This window comes from Mustela erminea, chromosome 4, assembly GCF_009829155.1.
Source record: "Mustela erminea isolate mMusErm1 chromosome 4, mMusErm1.Pri, whole genome shotgun sequence".
Taxonomy (NCBI): Eukaryota; Metazoa; Chordata; class Mammalia; order Carnivora; family Mustelidae; genus Mustela; species Mustela erminea.
This window is the reverse complement of record NC_045617.1, coordinates 122676775-122697737: the sequence shown is the minus strand read 5'-3', so window position 1 is coordinate 122697737 and position 20963 is coordinate 122676775. Positions and strand designations below refer to the sequence as shown.

The 20963-nt window shown below is 45.9% G+C and overlaps 1 protein-coding gene and 2 pseudogenes across 1 annotated transcript; 2 read left to right on the top strand and 1 right to left on the bottom strand.

Annotated features, from left to right (window-relative positions):
• LOC116587519 overlaps positions 1-20963 on the bottom strand; it is a 592489-nt pseudogene that overhangs the window by 181945 nt on the left and 389581 nt on the right.
• On the top strand, positions 8394-9334 carry LOC116587551 (annotated as a pseudogene).
• LOC116587524 (DLA class I histocompatibility antigen, A9/A9 alpha chain-like) lies at positions 10913-14417 on the top strand. Its single transcript, XM_032338126.1, has 8 exons — positions 10913-11073; positions 11361-11630; positions 11830-12105; positions 12704-12979; positions 13099-13203; positions 13656-13688; positions 13825-13872; positions 14001-14417. The coding sequence occupies exons 1-8, from the start codon at positions 11010-11012 to the stop codon at positions 14003-14005; spliced, it is 1077 nt and encodes a 358-aa protein (XP_032194017.1). The 5' UTR covers positions 10913-11009; the 3' UTR covers positions 14006-14417.

Sequence of the window (20963 nt, the reverse complement as noted above, 5' to 3'; positions counted from 1 at the left end):
TGTCTCTTCAGGGCCCGTTCATCCCCACTGATATTAATGAGAGAACTCTAGGACATCTGTCCTGCCTGATCTCTGCCCTGTAGAGGAAAATACCCTCAAATTTCTAGTGATGTCCTGTTCCCTCTTCCCAACACTTTGCTGATGACTTTCAGGAAAGGTGAGTCTTCGGGATCCTCTTGTGGAATGTAATCATCTGGTGGGTCTTTTTTCTACACATAATACCTGCATTCTGCATGTCTACTTCCTTCAGCTTCTTTATCCCAAGTTTTACTGTCTCTTTATTAGGGCAACTAAGTCATGTCTACTTTGTGGAGAGTTGGACACCACTTTCCCCATCTACATAGAGCCACCCCAATGGTAATATTGCCCCATGTCCTGGGCTTCTGGATAAAACCACATCCTGAAAAGTGCTCCTAGTCAATGCATTTTCCCTTCTCCATCCTGATATTCTGGCCCCTTGATCAAGCATCCTCAGAATCCAATCCCAGAGCTGCTGTTCATGCTCCTACACATGCATGCTAGGTCATTCTCGCAAACCTACTGAGTAGATACCACTTGCATCTGCACCATTGTCCAGCACAGGAAGTGTTAACCATTAGTAGAGAAGGGCGAGCCTCCTTCATGTGTCCAGAGGGTGCTGAAGGGCATCCACTGGGAGGAAATTGATCATGTCTGCAGGATCTTGGGTTTTTCCCACAGGGGAACTGACTGTAAGGAATGTGTTAGGAGAAAGCCTTGTGAGAAGACATGGCGAAGGAGCCAGAAAGGCTGGAAGAACAGCAAATCTTGATGCAAGTCTGAATCCGAGGGAAGGAGAGAGAAGGAAGTTTGGCTAGAAGTGTCCCAGTGCAGAGTCAGACAAGTTCATCAGGGTATCAGGAAGCCCTGGAGCCTCAGTCAGCCTGCAGAGGAGAAAGAGTTCTGCCTCAGTTTCTGTGCTATTCTCAAGGACAGGCTGGAGGAATTCTAGAGGAAGTGCATTCTAAGAGCACACATGGCATCAGATTTGAGAGCACATAGCCAGGGCCAGGGATCAGTTACATACCCTCAAGCCAAGGGTCAGGGTTGTGTCTTCTCAAAGCCACCACTATAATCCACTTGAGAACAAACATTGGTGAAGAACAAGAGAACAGGGGAAGAATTGCTGGATAAGTACTTGTAATCAGACAAGAAGGGACGCGATCTAGGGCAGCACCAAAGGGAGTGACTGGCTGGCAACAGCATGGATGGCACCTGTGCTAAAGGACTGCAAGGCCCATCACATGGGGACAGATGCTAGGACCTGAATAGATGGTAGAAGAAATCTGTACAATTGTCCTCTAATGTGTTCAGTACACAAGCAGATGGCAAACCTGCTAGACAAGGACGTTAAGGCAACAGTCTTACTGATGTTCCAGCTGAAGTCAGATGATGGTTGACTAGGAGCCTCCCAATACTGTTCTCTCTAGAAAAACAACACACACACACACACACACACACACACACACACGATAAAAATATCAATTTATCGATCAATTAATCAGGTACAACCCTTGTTTCTGTAAAAACATCAATAAAAACAATAAACTACATAATTGATGACAATGGCTCTGGGAAAGCTCTGGACTACCCTGAGGAAATAGCAGAATGCTTTAGAGCACAAAACCCAAGGATGGCTACATAGAAAAGTGCAGGAAACATTTTACTCATGTCACCCCATCCGTCAGTCTGGAGCAGATCAGCACAAGGAAGATGCCCTCAGAGGGATGATTTCACCTGCAGGAAAAAGAGAACAGGAGGACTCTTGTCATCTTGCTTACCTGTGGAATCTGCATCCTTTGCCATCAAGGACCCCACAGAGAGTCTCTACTAATGCTGAACCCCCTGATGGAGCTGTCCAGAGTCCTGCCACTTCATCTCCTTCCCAGCGCTGGAGCTCACAGTGGTGAGACCTGCCCCCAGTGGCCCAAGTCCCTGCTGTGCTCCATTCTCCAGGATTAGGATCCCACAGAACCTTATCATCTACAAGGGCTGGAGATGCAGCTGCACTGTGCTCCGCCCCTTGTTCCACATTTGGAAATTTGAGCAAATGATACTAGGGCCATGCAACTACTGTTCTACACCCCTCTTGCTGAGTCCTGATGGGGGTTTTGATCCACCATCATATATGCAGTCTTGTCACTCTGTGCACCACCTCAGGAATCCTAAATGGGTCAACCACCATCCCTGGGGCCATGTTGCTGAGTTTATGTAAAGAACTTAATGGACTGAGAAATGAGGGGTTACTACGTAACTTCCTTATTTTTGTATATTTTTGAATATCTATTGAATTATCTTGTATGTGTATGAATAATGTTTCTAAAAATAAAGTACTGTAAAATAGCAAATAACTGACATATCATCCTCAGACCATGAATGATCAGGTTCTGATCTTCCCCTTGAGGACCAATCATCTTTTCACTGAACTATTTTACCTCAAATTTCCATTTCCAAAGCATGTGGGCTGGATTGTATGGACAAATTCTCCCACTGAAATAGCTTGAAATGTCATGTAACTTGGAAAAACCATCATCTAGAAAGCACTAAAGTTCACAAGACAGTAATAAATGAGTTAATGAGCACACCCCAGAAAGAAGGGAAAGACCCTACTTGGCCCCCCAGAGAGCAGGGTCCTGAAACATGGAGCAAAGGCTCTGTGAGTCCCCTGCACAGAGTGCAGACAGGCAGGCCCAGACCTTTCAGCTCTGTGCCCTGAGCTGCTCTTTCTTACCATCTCTTTCCCTTTTAAAGTATAAATAAAACATTTACATTCTGATTCTGATGTGTATTATGCTGAACAATACAGAGTGTCACATATATTCACTGCAGAAAAATTATAAAATGATAAGATGATAAATGACAAGATAAAAAGGATGGTAGTCTTTACACCTGAGCTATTTGTTGCATTTGCTTCTAGTCTCTTACATGTCCTCCTGATGCTGGAAGTCTGTCTCTATAAAGTGAAGAGCACAGAGCTCAAGGGGTTCCAGCCCTGCTCTATCTGGATGCCATTTCCCTAGTCATTTCTTTCTCACTCAGAAAAGAAAGACTCAGGTGAGAACTGCACACTCTCCCCACCCCTCACCCCACCTCTGCACCTGTGTCCTCACCTTCTAAGCAGTGATGGGGGAAGGGTCTTCCTGTCTCAGGCTCCCCTTCCATGTGGGCACACATGGCCCCTCACTCACCTGTATCATGCACTTCCCCCTCTTTTCTGGTTCAGCCATTCCTCCTAGAAACATGTGGGGATGACTCCCATTCAGCAACAGGAAACAAAATTAAATAAATCAAAACAAAATCATCCCATAAAAAACCAGCATTTTTGCCCGTGAGTCCTCCAACTCCTGCCCCATCTCTATGACTTCTGTGCAGAACTCTTCCTGACCCATCACCTCATCCACCATGTTGTCTTTATAGCAAATGGATAGAGGCACAGAGTTTTACAGTCCTTGATTTTAAGACAGATGTCCCCAAGCTTCCATGTCCCTATTTCCTGAATCTCAGAGACCACCTGCATTAGTTCTTCTAGCTGATTCTCTGATTACTGCTTCTGTGCCTCTAAGTAGCCTGCTTCTCAGACTCCTTCTCTGGTCTTCAGGTTTATGTGTCATCTTGACTGAATTGGCGCCTCTTTCACACTCTCTCATCTGCCCCATATAATTATTTGGTAATTTTCATGAGCTCAATGTGCAGTGTTTGCATGATTATGATAATGAAATGCTAGTCACAACTGAGCTTTTCATAGACTATGATTATGATTTCTTTCCTGAATCAACTTTTTATTTTCCCTGGAGTAAATAACTATCTTATACCATCATTTGCTCAGTTTCTACTGTGCTCCTTTAAATCCTTCCCCCACCCCATCCTATTGGGTAAATCTTCATGGACATATTTGAGCCAATCCAATCTTCTCCCACCTTCATGTCTGTGCAGCTGCCTGGCCTGCAGTCTTCAGTCCTGCCCCATGGGGAGGGGATGCCTACACCCCTAGTGTAGGGCTGACACCCAGACCCCCTGAAGCACCTACCAGGGGCACTTGGCCTCTCTCTTGCTGGCTCCCTGTTTTGGGATCCCACATGCTCCCCTTGTTTAGTTTTCTCCATCTTTTGTCCCTTGTTCCCTACTGGTGTCCCGTAGAAGGAAACATGGAAAGTAGAACAGAAACTCTCACATCTGAGGAGACTTTAGGCTGCCTTCACCCTGTGTCACATGGTGACGTGACAGAGACTTTGTGCTGGACAGAGTTGTCCTCAGGATTTGGGGGCCTTGTCTCGTGTCTTCCAGCCCATAGGCCTGTGTTGCCTCTTGGAGTCTTCAGGGTGTTTGCCCTTCCATCCTCCTTGTGACATTTCACTGTGATGTGTCCTGGTGTGGGTCTCCTCTCCTTTAGGTAAGAATTTGGGTAGGTCTTTCCCTGTGAAATTGAAGAAATATTCCTGAAATTGTTTTTCATCATTTCCTATCTCCATTCTTTATAAAACAATTATTATTAACTTGTTGGAATCACTTGATTAAGAAACAAAGAGGTCTTCTCTCCTGCTGCCATCACCCTCCTGATTGTATGGCTTTGGGGAAGGACAACTGTAATCATCCAGTGTATCCACTCAATTATTCATTTCTGTGGTCATATTATTATTTCCCCACAGCTCTCTCCTGCTCTATGATTGTACAGCACTGTGTGGAGTTGTGTTTTTGCTTCATACCCATATGCCTGGTGCATCCTGTAGATGAGACTGATGCTAGTGGTAGGGGACCTGCTAGGTCTCCTGGATTTTGCTTTCATGATATCATGACCTTTCTCCACATAGCACTCATCTCAGGAGCGACTTACATTGCCTTCTGTCATTTTTGCTCCGTGCCCATCTCCCACATGACTCTGCCAGTGTCCTGTGACCAGGATGTCACTCTTGCTCTGCGCTGTAACTCCAGAGGCCAGCTGATCCTAAGCTCCTGGAGGCCTCGAGATATCCACTGGATGATGGACTTTAGTGTGATTTGAACAGCTGAGTCATATTGCTTGTTAATGTCCTCCTAGGCTCTGAGTCCAGCATTCTCCCATCACAGAACATTCTGGAACATTGGAACAGCTTGCTTGCATGGGGTGCACATCAAACCCCTTCTGAAGGACAGCTAACAGTAAAAGACAAGTCAACAAGGCCTCTGAGAGCAAACTTTCTGGGCTGAACCCTGCCTCTACCACCTCCTTCTCTCCAAGTCTTCCCTTGCCTGTCTGTACAAAGGGATCCCCTATGGGGTGCCTCATGAGTTTTATTTCATGATGAAGTTTGACACTCTGTGTAAAACACATGATGATAATCCCCAAGACATGTTAAGTGTTTCACTATTTATACTCACAATTATCATATTGATTATAATACTTACATAACTTTTATTCTTTGTTTTCTTAAACCACAATTCAAGAAATGTTCCTGAAAATATGCTTTCAAAAACATGTGTGATTAACTCCTTAGGATAATCTCCTAAAAGAATATGTATGTGTCACAATATAAGTGCATTTAAATTATGGAGATATTTTTCAAAAACACCCATTAAAACCTATATACCAGTGTTCACTCCCATCAACACTTATTTATTTTTTATTAAGATTTATTTATTTATTTGAGAGAGAGTATGAGTGGGTGGAGGGGCAGACAGAGAGAATCCCAAACAGATTCCCTGCTGAGTGCAGAGCCCTACTTAGGGCTGGATCTCATGACCCAAATGATCATGACCTAAGTCAGAATCACACGTGAGTCTGTTAACTGACTGAGCCATCTAGGCGACTCTCCCATCAACTTTAGGATGGTGTGTTTTACTGACCCTTCTATGGGGCACTCTCATCAGTTACTTTCATCTGTGTCAAGTTCATATATTCTAAGTTCTATTCCCATTTCTTAGTGCACATTCTCATTTTTGTTTTTGTTTACTTATTACAATATACTTGTTTGATATTTCATTTCATCCTTTCCAAATTGTCTTGTAATTATTTAATTCCTTTTTCTTTCATTTTCTCTTTTATTATGTGAGTACAGTTGACCCACAATATTCCATGCCTTTCAGGTGTACAACATAGTGATCTGCCACATAATCTAACAATTCCATTCTTGGGTATTTACCCAAAGTTACTGAAAACACCAATTCTATAATTATGTTTTGAATAGGTTGTGCCTATTTTAAAATATGGAATTGAAGAGAGAAGAGCCAGCAGCCCCCAATATCAGAAGCTGGTCTGACACTGATAGTTGGACTCAGTGGTCAGAAGCTGGCGAATGTCCATTTGGCCATATTCCTCTCCTGTGGGACATAAGTCAGTCACCTCACAAAACATCAGCATCAGACAAGGACACTCTGAAACCACAACTTCACTTTGTGTCATTACAGACAAAACAAGGCACTAAACAACCCACAGAATAACACACACCTCCCTGTGTCAGCCAATGTGAGCAACTGCTGCTTCTTTACCATGACTGCTCTCTCCTCACTCGGGTCTGGCCTGCCTGGAGAGTGGACTCACCGAGATGTTCAGCCACAGGATTTGTGTACACATCCTGACAACATGCAGTTGGGAGTGGACCCCACATCCATGGATCCTCTCCAAAACTCCCACCCAAAGCCCATGTCCCATAGGTTCTAACACCTTCATTAATTAAGATGTCCCATGGCCCCCAAAGGGGTGTGTTCTCTCTCACTGCAATAGGTAATAGATCCAACTTGAATGCTCACAGGTCCTCCTAGTGGTCTTGGGCTCAACAATATTGAACCATGTTATCCTTTGTCTATAAATATTGTTTTTCTGTTTTTTACTTTGATCATGGACATGTGTTTGTATCTTTGTGAGTGTGTGGATCACAAGCTGAAATTTCATGTTCTTCTTTATGGGTTTTCATCATTAGGGCCATGCTTAGAGAATTCTTCATCCCACCCTTGTAAACATTTCATGTGTATTTTCCCCTCAGTGGAAATGAAGAGCAGAGGGTTTTGAAGGAGAAGGGAAATGTAGAGAATTGTCTGAATTTGGGTAAAAGCATGGGGAGGAGAACACATAAAGTTTCTAAGGTGGTGGAATCTAAGATGTCCATCTTCTGCTTTATGATTTTTACAAGTATGTACAGCGCCTACGAGGTATCTGATGTATGTGTGTTCAATAAATCTTCTCATTTGGGTTCAATGAAAACTTATATGCCTGCTTATGTTTACCAGCTGAATGCAAACAACACTAAGAAGACAGCCAAAGTAATAGAGACAGCAGTTAGCTCCAGTAATGGGCTTTTTTCAACACTTATATGATCTTGATGTGATACATTATGTTTTGGTTAATGTCTGCACACTTTAGCTGTTATAATAAAAGTTAATTAAACTTTCATGCTGTCTCTTAAGGATAAGTCTCAGACCAACATAGACAACTTCATAACTTTCCATTTAAAGGCAAGTTTAATACACATACACCTATGAGTCACACAGTATCTTCTTTGAGGAGGACCCTGACAGCTAAGAGTGTTCTAGGTACATACTGTCTGAATAGTAGCTATGAGCCACTTATGGCTACTTAAATTCCTACTAATTTAAAACAATTAAAAATGCAACTGCTCAGCACACCAGCCCCATTTCAAGTGCCACCTGCATCTCAGGAAACACATGTATCTTGTGGCCACCATATTGGACAATGCAGATACAGAACAATTGCTTCCGCACAGACTGTAGTATTGGGTGGTACTGCTCTCCATACTTGGTGAGTCTCAAGTCAGATGCATGAGACACATGTAAAGTGAAAAGACCAACATGATTTCTTTTACAGATGACATCATATTTCTGTCTGGGATTTGAATACATATGAAGCTGATATGTCACAAAATCAAAGTCGATTATGCCTGGGTCTGGTGCCTTCAGGGGCAAACTGTCCCCAGTTACAAAAGGGAAATCCCTGTCCTCCACTTCCCTTCACAGACTGGGGACCCTCTTTGCCATCACATTTCCAGGGGGTGAGGTCTCTTCTAGATACACTCAGGGGCTAAAGTCAGAGCTGAGTTTTCAGTGGCAGGAAGTGCATCTCAGGGAAAAGGATTCTGCTGAGTGAGGAGGAGGCCAGGGCAGGACCAGTGGGAGACTCTCCCAGGGTTATTCAGAGCAGCCGTTCTCAAAGTGTGTTCTGGGGAACACCTGAAGTCACTGAGGCCCTTTCACAGAATCCACAAGGTTAAAACTGTTATAACATCACTTAGACATTTTCACCATGTTGACACTCGCACTGAGGTAAAACTTAACAAGAATGGAGGTGATGGGTCCACAAGGCAATTGTTACTCTTCACCATTACTTGCTTTCATAAAAAAACAAAAACACTCTTTCGGCCAACTTTCTGATCCACCTTAACAGTCACATGAATATCTTGGCAGATGCTCTCAAGAGCAGTCACTATGCCTAGAACAGAGGCAAAAGTCAAGTCTTATTAGTCCATGCTCCAAAGTCATTGCCCAGTTTCTAACTGTGATGACGAAGCATGGTTTTGTTTTTTGTTTCTTTGTTTTGTTTTGTTTTCTGGTGCTTCCAACCATTTACTCATTTCTGTACCCAATACGTACAGTGCACTGACCTATGTGGGGCCTCCTAGGATTCCCCTGCAAAGCCATGGAAAGCACAAGACACACTGAAGGGAGATCCCCAAGCCCCAAAGAAAGGCACGAAACCCCACAGAGCTCTTCCCAGAAAATCTTCAACCTGGCTGTGCCTTTCCAGAACAGTTTAAAGGGACACCGTAATTGGGCTGATGGGACCATAAATCTCAACTTCGTTTTCTATGTAACATATTTCACTTTTCCAGGTTAAAAGACAGTTAAGTGATGAGGAACTAGAAACACCAAGGGTTCAAAGTCTCCATTAAGGGTGAAGACGTGGGGCAGCAGGTAACTGAGAGGACAGACCCACAGCCCATGGAGGGTGTTGGGAGGTTTGCTGGGCCGGAGCTTAAAGCCTGGGGGAGGCACCTGGTGCTCACCAACCCAAAATATGAAGCACGGTTACATTGGGAATTTGAAATCACTAATGATCACCAAGATGAAAACCTTTTTGGGAACCTCAAGGACAAGTTAAACATGTGTGGAGTAGTCAGCTCAAGATTTGATGTAGAGTTCAAAGATCTACCAAAATGGCAGAAAAATCTCCCCTTCCCTCCAGTTTGGTTTCATTGAACTGACAACAGCTGGCATCATGGACCCTGAAGAAGCAAGACGAAAACACACACAAGGGAAAACCCCGAGAGTATTTTTCTAGGGATGTAATACATACATGCAAATAAAATGACTCAGTGGAAAAAAAAAAAAAGAAGCTAACATCACATTAAACATCCCAGTTGAATCATCAAAAATTATTATCTTTACTAAATTATTCTCAAATCCATTTTTAAACATGTCTTACATGATATGTGAGATGGGCCGTAGCACTCTGCCACATCCCTAAGCTCCAAGGTAAATAATTTGTATGAAATTTGTATGAACTTAACTGATTAAGTGGTTTCATTTTTTTTTTTTCTATACACAATGTCATTTTTACCTGAAGGAATGGATGACATAGAAACTTGTATTATTTAGACTGGGCAATTTGACAGGCAGTTTCTGGAAAATGAACAGGAATGTATCCATTCATGAATCAACTCACACAGGACAGCTGAGAATACTTGTTGCCTTGATCAAATATAAGCTCTCAATTTTGGAAAACCTGTGTTCCACCAACAAACCTGACAGGCTCTCACTACTGACAAATTTTTCTGTTGGGATTTGTGGTAATATTAAAACAAATGTGACTTTCCAATAATTCTTTTCAGTTTCAACACTGAAACACCTTTAAGATTTTAGTGAAACAACACATTACTTAAAAAAAAGTTCATGCATTAGTACAAGATCTATTCAGTGCACAAGATGGACCTGTGGATTTTAATGTAAAAGAAAAGGAAATAGCCAATGATACTGTTTAGGTGCCACTTCACCAATAACCTTAGAGAAAGTACAACTTGTGTAGTGTGAATATAGTATCAAAGCTGAATATCTGAAAACGTTATGAAACCTACTGTTCTCCTATATCTGTGCAAGGCTGTAAATGTTTTTCATATACTTCACTCAAAACAATGCAATAAATGCAGAAGCAAATCTGAACATCTAGTGGTTCAGGTAGTTAAAAAGATTTACAAAAATGCAAAATATAACAAATCCAACTCTTCTCACTACCCTGTTGATTTGGGGGAACTAATTTTTCATAAAAACAGCATTGCTGTTTTCATGCCATGGGTTATTAATATGATTCTAAGCGAATTATTATTATTATTATTAGTTTTTGCACTTTCTTAGAGATACAGAGTGAGCAGAGAGGGGCTGAGGGAGGAGAGAGAGAATCTTAAGCGGGCTCCAAGGCCAGCCCTGAGACCGAGGTGTGGCTTGATCTCATCACCTGAAATAAGGAGTTGCTCCCTTAGCTGACTGAACCACCCATGCGCCCTGGTAAATTTTTTTAAACAGTCTTTTCCCTACTATGATCAATATTGATAGCTATAATCTACATTCACAAAATTATCGTTGGGGTCCTCAGTAATCTGTGAGACTATAAAGATAACCTTCTAACAAAATGTTTCAGAATCACTGACACAGCTCCTGGGCCATGACTCAAGGAGACAATGTGACAGAGAGCACCCCGAGCAGTAGGTGAGGGGTCAATGTAAAGGCCGAGGTCCCTGTACCTGCCTCTCAAGGTCTCAGGCCCTAGCACCCTGTGTGGGGCCTGGAAGCCCAATGTTCGGGAGTTCCCTTCACCGCGGGTTTCACTTCTCCTTCTCACAACCTGTGTCACCTCCTCTTGCCTGGATACTCGTGATGCGGTCCCAGTTCGCACTCCCATTGGGCGTCAGGTTTCCGTCGAAGTCAGTCAGCGGAACACCGGTTCCGGGTTCTGAAGTCCTCCCCAGACCCGCGGAGACCCAGTTGCTTCTCAGACCCTGAGGGTCTGGACCATGGGGTCCCCAGTCCTCCTCCTGCTCCTGTCGCGGGCGCTGGCCGTGACCGAGACCTGGGCGGGTGAGTGCGGGGCGGGAGGAAAGGGCTCTGCGGGGCGGGAGCGAGGGGATACCCGGGCGGGGACGCAGAACCCTTGAGGAAGTCGCCTCTCCGCCACCCCCGCCCCAGACCCCAGACCCCCGGCCCCACCCCTGCCTGTGCTCCCCCATCCCTCCCCGCCTCCGCCCTGCTCTCCCCCACTCGGTGCCCCTTCCATTACCCTCCCGGCCGCCTCCACCTGGGCCCTGGGCCCGGGGCCCTGCGCCGGGAGGAGGGTCGGGCGGGTCTCAGCCCCTCCGCGCCCGCAGGCTCCCACTCCCTGAGGTATTTCGACACCGCGGTGTCCCGGCCCGGCCGCGGGGAGCCCCGCTTCATCTCCGTGGGCTACGTGGACGACACGCAGTTCGTGCGGTTCGACAGCGACTCTGCCAGTCGGAGGATGGAGCCGCGGACGCCGTGGGTGGAGCAGGAGGGGCCGGAGTATTGGGAGCGGCAGACCCGGAACCTCAAGGACACCGCACTGACTTTCCGAGCAAACCTGAACACCCTGCGGGGCTACTACAACCAGAGCGAGGCCGGTGAGCGACAGGGCCCGGGTCCAGGTCACGACCCCCATCCCCACGTTCCTCCCAGGGCCTATCCAGGTGTCGGGGTCCGAGCGCCACCCTGAGGCTGCGGGACCCACCAGTACCCCTAACAGGGAACAACCGCGGGAACTTTCAGGCTGTTTTATTTTCTCTTTCGACTTTAACCCCCTGCCTGTCGGGGCGGGGCCAGGGTCTCACACCATCCAGAGCATGTACGGCTGTGAAGTGGGGCCCGACGGGCGCCTCCTGCGCGGGTACAGTCAGTTAGCCTACGACGGCGCGGATTACCTCTCCCTGAACGAGGACCTGCGCTCCTGGACCGTGGCGGACACGGCGGCGCAGATCTCCCGGCGCAAGTGGGAGGCGGCCGGTGAGGCAGAGCATGAGAGGAACTACCTGGAGGTCACGTGCGTGGAGTGGCTCCGCAGGTACCTGGAGAATGGGAAGGAGACGCTGCTGCGCGCAGGTACCAGGGGCCGCGGGGCCTCCCTGATCTCCCCTCCCCTGGGGCTGGCTTCTCAGGAAGGGAAAATGGACTCAGTGTCGAAACACCGCCCTCCCACGGGTGGGGAGAGGGAGGTCCGACTGGGTGTTCAGGTCCCTACTAGAGAGTGACTCAGCCAGAGGGCCGCTTTTCTCTAAAGGACCGTGGAGGAATCCAGTCTCTACCGGGAGACAGGTGGAGACCATCCCTGCAATAACCCATCAGCGGTTCCCTTTGACCCTGGCAGCCACCCTGGGAACCATGGCATAACATTTTAAGGCCTTTTTCTCCAGGGAGAACATCTTTGGAGGTCTGACTGGGTGTTTTGAGTCATTCACCCCCCCACATTCAGGACCATTAGTGTGCTCTCCCCCTTAAACCTACACCCTCCTATCCTGGACTCTCCCTGAGTCTAGAACTTTCCAGGATTAGATGATCCCAAGGGCTGGGCTCGTGACTGGGTTTTGTGCTTCTTCTGTCCGAACCAATACCCAGTCCATCTCCAGATGGTCACGTGAATGCTGTTTCAGTGGCCTATAAAGGTAAACCCAAGTGTGGATTTTCTGATTCTCTTCCTCAGAACCCCCCAACACACAGGTGACCCACCACCCCATCTCTGACCGTGATGTCACCCTGAGGTGCTGGGCCCTGGACTTCTACCCTGCGGAGATCACCCTGACCTGGCAGCGAGATGGAGAGGACCTGACCCAGGACACAGAGCTTGTGGAGACCAGGCCTGCAGGAGATGGAACCTTCCAGAAGTGGGCGGCTGTGGTGGTGCCTTCTGGAGAGGAGCAGACATACACATGCCATGTGCAGCATGAGGGGTTGCCCAAGCCTGTCACCTTGAGATGGGGTAAGGAGGGTTTTGGGTAGAGCCTCTTCTCAGGGAAAGCAGAAGGCCTTCTGGAGAATTTCAGCAGGGCCAGGATACTTACCAGAGCTCTGGACCCCTCACCTTCTCTCCATTTCCAGAGCCGCCACCTCACACCATCCCCAGCACGTGGATCATTGCTATTCTGGGTCTCCTGGTGGTCACTGCAGTGATTGGAGCTGTGATCTGGAGGAAGAAGTGCTCAGGTAAAGAATGGAGGGGGGGGCGGGGGGGGGCGCAGGGATCTCAGGTTTTTTGTCCTGCTGGGGGATTTCCTCGGTAGCAGACTGTTCTGCCTTGCTACTGGGAAGTACCATCCTCACAAATGGACTTGCCTATTCTGGAGCTGATCACGAACACTCATTCTGTAGCAAACTCTTGTGAAAATGAAGGACACATTTTCATGTTGTTAATTCTGGTGATGGGGACCTCATGCCCAACATTCACAGGACAGAGAGAGAAGTCCCTGCTGAGGACAGAGCTCCAGCAAGTCAGGTGACCCAGTGACTTCTCACCTCATTTTTCATGTTTTCTATTATGTCCTGGGTGTTCAGTTATGATTCTGGAAGTTCATTTAGAACCAGGACTGGGAGCTTCCTCTAGGATCTCATGGCCCAGCCATGTCCCAGGCCTCTGACATGATATTTTTCCCCCACAGAAGAAAAAGGACCGGGCTACTCTCATGCTGCACGTACGTATGGAGGGGTGATCCCTGAGACCCTGGGATAGTGTAGACAGGACCCCATGGGGAGCTCACACACCCCATAGCTCCTCCTGTAGTCTCCTCTCCTGTGGGCTCTGACCACGTCCTGTTTGTTCTCCCCTAGGTGATGACAGTGCCCAGGGCTCTGATGTGTCTCTCACAGCTGCTAAAGGTGAGACCCTGGAGACCCTGATGTGGGGAAGGGTTGGGGCACTAGGGACATTTTGCGCATGAGGGGGGCTGCTGAGATGTCCCCACTTATGGGACTGACCTCAATTTGTACATGATTTTTTTTCACAGTGTGAGACCAGTTGCCTTGTGGGGGCTAAGAGATGGAAGATTTCTTCACACCCCCACTTGGTGACATCAGCAACCCCTGACTTCTCTTTGTGCAGAAGATGTCAGAATGTGTCTGTGTTCCTTTGAGCATATGTGAGGACATGAGGAGATTTGCCCACCAGACCCCTCCCTATTCTGATTTTATTCTCCTTTCTGATGTGCTTTCTTGTTCGAGCAGAGGCAGGGCTGGACCATCTCTATCCCTGTCTTTATTTCATGTTGGGCTGAATATAAATGACTTATTTCTGTATTGAAAATAAGAATCCAGACATGAGTTGTGTTTCCTAATTCTTCCATATGGGATTGATTAGGTAATAAAAGAGGAGATTTGTAAAATTGAGACAGCAAATAAATGGAAGCGCTGAGAACCTTCTAGAATCCATGCATTTACTGTGCTAAGTCTGTTGCGGGTGGGGTCAGAAGGCTGTGAGGAGACCAGTGGGGATGGGTCCTGTGCCCAGTGTGAGCTCAATGCATCATGGGGGTGACGTGCTCACTCCTCAGCTTGGTCATCTCTCTGTTCTGTGTTTTTTGCCCTTGTGTGGAAACTTGTATCACTAGGAGCTGTGATCACAGGGACTTGGATATCACCTGTCACTGGGAACTTGTGCAGCAAGAGCTTCCTGTGACTGGGTCAGCCTCACCTCGGTCCTGGGTTGGGTCAGAGCCTCCATTCCGGGGTGGGCTTTTTTCATTGTTTCTCTTGAGCATCAGGCCAGTTCTTGCTGTTGTGTACCAGTTCTTGTCCCATTCTCCCTGGGTGACCCTGTCAGTTATAGCAGCAGGTGTCCTTTGGGCTGTGTTCCCACAGGCCTAGGTTGTCCCTGGCGCACAGGAGTCTCTGTAGTATGGAGAGATGAACTTTCAGATTCATCCATCTCTTCCCCACAATCTATACCTGTTTTCTAGATTATTCTCAGATTCTGGAGATAGAGGAGGAATCTGAAAGTTTCTCAGCCTTAATAAACATCAGTTAGTTTCTCTCTTCAGCTGCTCTGCCCTCTCTCCCCTACCTTTAGTTCAATGATCCTAGTGCTGGCGTGGATCCAAATTCATGGATTTATAAAGCAGAGTCTAATGTAGATCTCTTTGTGGTTGGAGAAAAAGATCCATAAAGCCCGAGTACAGTGTTTCTGGAGAGAGAACTCTGTGTGCTGTGCTGTGCAGGAGAGATGGTGTGGGGGGAGGGGCTGAGCAGAGAGAGGGAAGGGAGGGCAGCCCTGTGAGGGGAGAGAGACAGCACTGATGGTGAGGTGGGTGCACGTGGGGTGGGAGCTGCCTCAGAACAGCTATGCCTGAGACTTATCTAGAAGAAGGACTCCTCTAGCTGCTCATTCATTCAACTGATAATTGTGTGCCACATACAGGACATGCTATGTTTACATCTTCACACCTGAATGAGACTAAGAAGAAAGAAAATGTGCTGGTCTTATGGAGGGTATGTTTTAGTGTAAGGGGCAGATTGCACATGACCGTCGAACAACGTGGGGACTGGGGCAGTGACCCCTCCCCATGAAGTCAGGAATGCAAATATAGCTTTTGACTCCCTCAGCATAACTAATAGCCTACTGTTGCTGGAAGCCTCATTGATAATATGAAGAGTCACTTAACACATGTTTATGTTACATGTAGGAAACAGTCTTCTAACAATGAATGCTGCAAAAATTAGAAATCACAAAGAAGAGAAAATGCATGGATAGTACCTACTGTAAAAAAGTCCGCACATAGGTGCACATACACCGTGCAACCAGTGTCATTTGGAGGTGAACTGTGTATTATGTAAGTGCAGTAATAAGGGAACTGTTTAGGTTGGAAGTTGGCAGGTGCTGTGAGGAAGAAGACCCAGTTAGCACCTGTGCAGGGATGGGGACGATGGCTTTTTTTACTCCAGGGATCAGGGGAGCCAGTTTACCCAGAAGGTGACCTCATCATGGAAGTCTGAGGATATTAGAAGGATTTTGAGTTTTCTCTGAGTGAGGAGTGGAGTTACCAGAATGAACATATCAATGGGATTGACTTTCTTTTTTTTTCTTTTCTTTTTTTTTAAAAGATTTTATTTATTTATTTGACAGAGAGAGATCACAAGTAGGCAGAGAGGCAGGCAGAGAGAGAGAGAGGAGGAAGCAGGCTCCCTGCCGAGCAGAGAGCCCGATGCAGGACTTGATCCCAGGACCCTGAGATCATGACCTGAGCCGAAGGCAGCGGCTTAACCCACTGAGCCACCCAGGCGCCCTGGGATTGACTTTCTAAGCAGCACCTGATTGCTGCTGTGAGAATCAAGAGGTGCAGCGTGAGTGACCAGTGGGGACAATGTAGGAAACCAGTGCTGTGAGCCAGGAAGGTGATGTGGGATGTACATCTGGGGTTTGAGAAGGGAAGATACAGGAAATGGTTGGGTGCTGGATATTTACAGATGGACTTTGTGGCATTTCCCAACCACCAAATCTGGGTGGTGAGTAGGAGGAATCAAGGAGGGCATCCAGTATTTTAGACTGCAAGTAGAAATGTGGAGTGCCTTCCTTAGATATGGGGAAGAATCTTGAAGCAGGACATTGGGGGAAGCAGCATCACAGAAACCAGTTTGGGCATGTGGAATCTGAGATGCCCAGTAGAAATGCACTGAGGTTGGCAGTTGGATACAGAGTGCAGGGCAGGAGAAATATCCCGATTGGAGAAATGGACTTGGGAGGTGACAGCATATACATGATGTTTAGAGTCTTCAGCAGAGATGAGGTCACCAAAGGGTTGAGGGCCATAGAAGAGAAAGAAACAGGACCAAACCCTGGACTCCTCTGGGCTAAGCAGGCTGATCAGAGCGCACACCTAGAGTGCACTGCACAGTCTGGTTCTGTGTCTAGAAGGCACAGAGACCAGGGAGGCCCAGCCTTCAGTGTGCACAGGAATTTCCTGGACTGCGAAGATCTAGACAGTCTGGGGTAGAGCATGAGATGCTGAGTTGATAGCAAGGTCAGTGCTGCTGCTGCTGGTTTTCAGATCCCACATGGAGTAGTGAGCACAGGAAGCAGAATCCCCACATGGCCCTGCATCAGCCTCTCCAGTAGGGCTTATCATGCTAGTGATACCTGGACCCACATCTAACATTCTAAGCTGAGGGGGGCTGGGGAGAGTCCTGAGTATTTGGTAACAAAGCCACAGGCAATCCTGTGACTCCACCACACAGAGAAGCACTGAAGTCATTGATGAGAGCCCTCGTTGTGGGAAGGGATTTTGTTTCTTTGTGGATGTCTGGGTGTCCCACTCTTGGTTTCAGCTCAGGTCATGACCTCGGGGTCATGAGAACTGGCCCACATTGGGCGCTGAACCCAGTACAGAGTCTGCTTGAAACGTCTTCTCTCTCCCTCTACCCCTCCCTGCCTCTCTTGCACATGCTCTCTCTCTCTTTCTGTCTCAAATAAATAAATAAAATCTTCAGATGTCTTTTTGTAGGAAGAAAAATGCAAGACATGCTGGGAGCTGCATTTTTTTCTTTCCTGTAGGGCACAACCAGGTTGCAGACTGAGGAAATTTTCATCTCAACATAAAAGGTCTGAGTTACCGAGAGCATAGATCTTAAATGTCTGCATCACACAAAAGGAAATGGTAACTACGTGACATGATGCACATGTTAGCTAATGTTATGGTTGTAATCACTGTGCAGTACAGAAATGTATCGATCAGCAGGTTGTACCCTAAACTCACACAATGGTGTATGTCAATCATATCTTTATAAGGTTGGTAAAAGATGTCTGAAATCTTGCTCTTGGAAACTCTTCCCCATGTGGGCTTCTGACTCCTACAAACATACAGTTACAGAGAGACTTAGGGAAGAGAGAGAATATATGGGACCTTTTTTATTTCCAGGAAAGCCACAATACAGGCTTAAGACTACACAGCCAGAAGCTGAATCCACACTGGACCCTGGATGGAGACCCATAGACAACCAGCTCCTGCTACTGAGTATGGACACCACTGACTCTCCTGACAGAGGCCACTGGACCCTGGGGCTGGGACTGCTATGCTGCATGATATGACTGTGACACTCCTCAAACCCCCTGTGCCTAATGCATGGATACTGGCCCAGTGTGCCTGTCACATGTCCGGAGTCAGAGTCTGGCATGTGACTGTTGAAGCTTCATGTCATGTCCAAGTGCTGGACTGTTTGGCAATATGGGTTCTCCTCTCTGTGGATGGAGGTGTCTGTGCCCCCAATAAGATTACTGATGTCTGGCATTCCTGCACATGGCAAGAGAGGTACCAGTTTTGGGAATAGACATTGGGAGCCAGGAATGGAAAAGAATGACAAATTTCCACATTTGGAGCCATGATCTGAGATTAGGACTTGATCTGGACACTGCAGGCACTCAAGTCTGCTTGGATGAGGAGTGACTCATAAATAAACTCATCTTTCAACTTATTGATGGTTGTTATGGGCCGAGGTTTGTCCATTCCAGTCCCTACTCACAGATGAGTGGAGTAGCATTGTTGGGTCATGAAGTGATTGCTCAACACGTCGTCTTCATCCTTTGTCTCTTCCTGGGATTAAAAACTCAGATCTATGTCACTTCAGATGATCCTCATATACACACTGACATTTGATGTTTCTTTCTATATATACATATTTCTGGGGAGAGTATCCATAATTTCATCAGGTTTATGTGACCTCCACAAAAGTCTGAAAACCATTCCCGTGTAGACACTGACTATTTCATCTCTGGTCCACGAACAGCTAATGATCACAGTGTCTCAGCAGATCCAATGATGTGATATTCATCCTCATTTTTGTTTGGAAATAACCAATCTCAGACAGGAGAAGTTAGAAATTTCTGACTTATACTCACTTTCAACTTCCTTTTTTTTTTTTTTTTAAAAGATTTTATTTATTTGTCAGAGGGAGAGAGAGAGAGAGAGTGAGCACAGGCAGACAGAATGGCAGGCAGAGGCAGAGGGAGAAGCTGGTTCCCTGCCGAGCAAGGAGCCCGATGTGGGACTCGATCCCAGGACGCTGGGATCGTGACCTGAGCTGAAGGCAGCTGCTTAACCAACTGAGCCACCCAGGCGTCCCTCACTTTCAACTTCTGTGTGTACTTTCTGTGGGCTGAGTAACACTTCCCTGACCAGGGCTGGCTCACAGGAGACACAGATCACCATTGGTTTAGGTGACTTACACTTTAGCACCGACTCTGGTGCCTAAAAAAGAGAAGAAATGAGAAATACCTACTGAGGATTCCATTTCCACCTATGCAGTAGACTAAGGTTTAAGGCTGCCCCCTCTCCATGTGAGGTGACGAGAACTGGTGTTATATGCAACTGATTAACTATTGAACTCTACATATGAAACTAATGATGTACTCTGTTGGCTAATTGAATTTAAATTAAAAAATTTTTTAAGAAATAAAGCTGCCCGTTTTCCCAAAAATGAAAATGATAGAAAAAAACATAAAATCACTCAAAAGTATAGAACAATCAAGAGAAATATCAATTAGCCCAAAATTTAAATATGGGCTGTAAGCCCCAGAGAATAGTTGTTCTGATCTGTAGAGTATTTTTCAAATCTAGAAAATCTTAGCTTGGCTTCTCAAGCTCAGGAGCTTCATAGAGAGGAGACAACGCCCAGAGCTGCTCCATGTGAGCAGCAGAAAAAAATCCTCTCCCTGAAAAATCTGGCAACCTAAGATTCACATCCTCAGAACAGGGTGACACAAATCAAATCTATTCTATCTTAAAGTCCAAGAGCATTCTGAGGAAATTTGCCTTTGAGTCAGGAAAAAGTGAGCAAACAACTATTTCAAAAATTTGCAGACACAGACGAACCCGTCTGTGATTTGTAGTCCAAATTTGCTTTCCAGTTGGCCGTTGGGACACAATAACTTCATGTCATCAGCTTAATTCATAATTTTCCTGAATTGGTGATGCCCCAAAATTTTAAGAAACAAATTTCTCTAGAGAAATCTCTATTTAACTTAGGTGTCAAAAAACTTACACAGAAAATTGCACAGAGGAAAAAAAAGCAACTCATAGAAAGAAATTAAAGTTAAAATGAAAAAAAAAAACCTGTGACTAAGTAACTTTAGAATAATTGAGTAGCAAAAAGTTCATGAAACTTCAATATTGGAACTATAAGATGTAATATAAGAGGACCAGGATATGATACAAATATATAAACATACATTATTTGAATATATATTATGGGTATGATATAAAGAAAAAAATCACAAAATTTAATATGTAGAAAACATGGCAAAAGCAAAAGCATGTCTTAAGAAAATAACTACAAAATAAAATGATTAATGATTAAAAAATGAAAATATTACAGTTTATTCACTGAATAAGAAGTTGTCAGTAAAAGAAGAATGAGTGGAGGGACACCTGGGTGGCTCAGCTGATAAATGTCAGCCTTCTGCTCAGGTCATGACCCCAGGGTCCTGGGTCAAGCCCAGCTGCTGGCTCCCTGTTCAGTGGAAAGCCTTGTTTCTATTCCCCCGTCCCTCTGCCGCTCCCCTGCTTCTGCACGCTCTCTCTCTCCTCTCCCTTAAAGAAATAAAATCTTTTAAAAAGAGAGAGAGAGAAATGAGTGAGTCATGGAAAACTAAAAGCAAAAAAGTAAGACGGTGACATAAATCAACAGTGTCAATATTAACATTGCAAGTGAATGGCTTAAATAAGTCAGTCAAAGTGCAGATTGTTAGACTGAACACAAAACAGGGTCCACCTATACAGTCTACAGTAGATGCACTTGATCTCAGTTACAAACAGATTAAACTCAAAGGGATGGAAAAAGTTACCTCAGGCAAACAACCATAGGAAAGCTGGTGTGGATGCACTCATTAGCCAAAAGGGACTTTATAGTAAGGGGGCACCTGGGTGACTCAGTTGTTAAGAGTCTGCCTTTGGCTCAGGTCATGGTCCACTGAGCCCTCACATTGG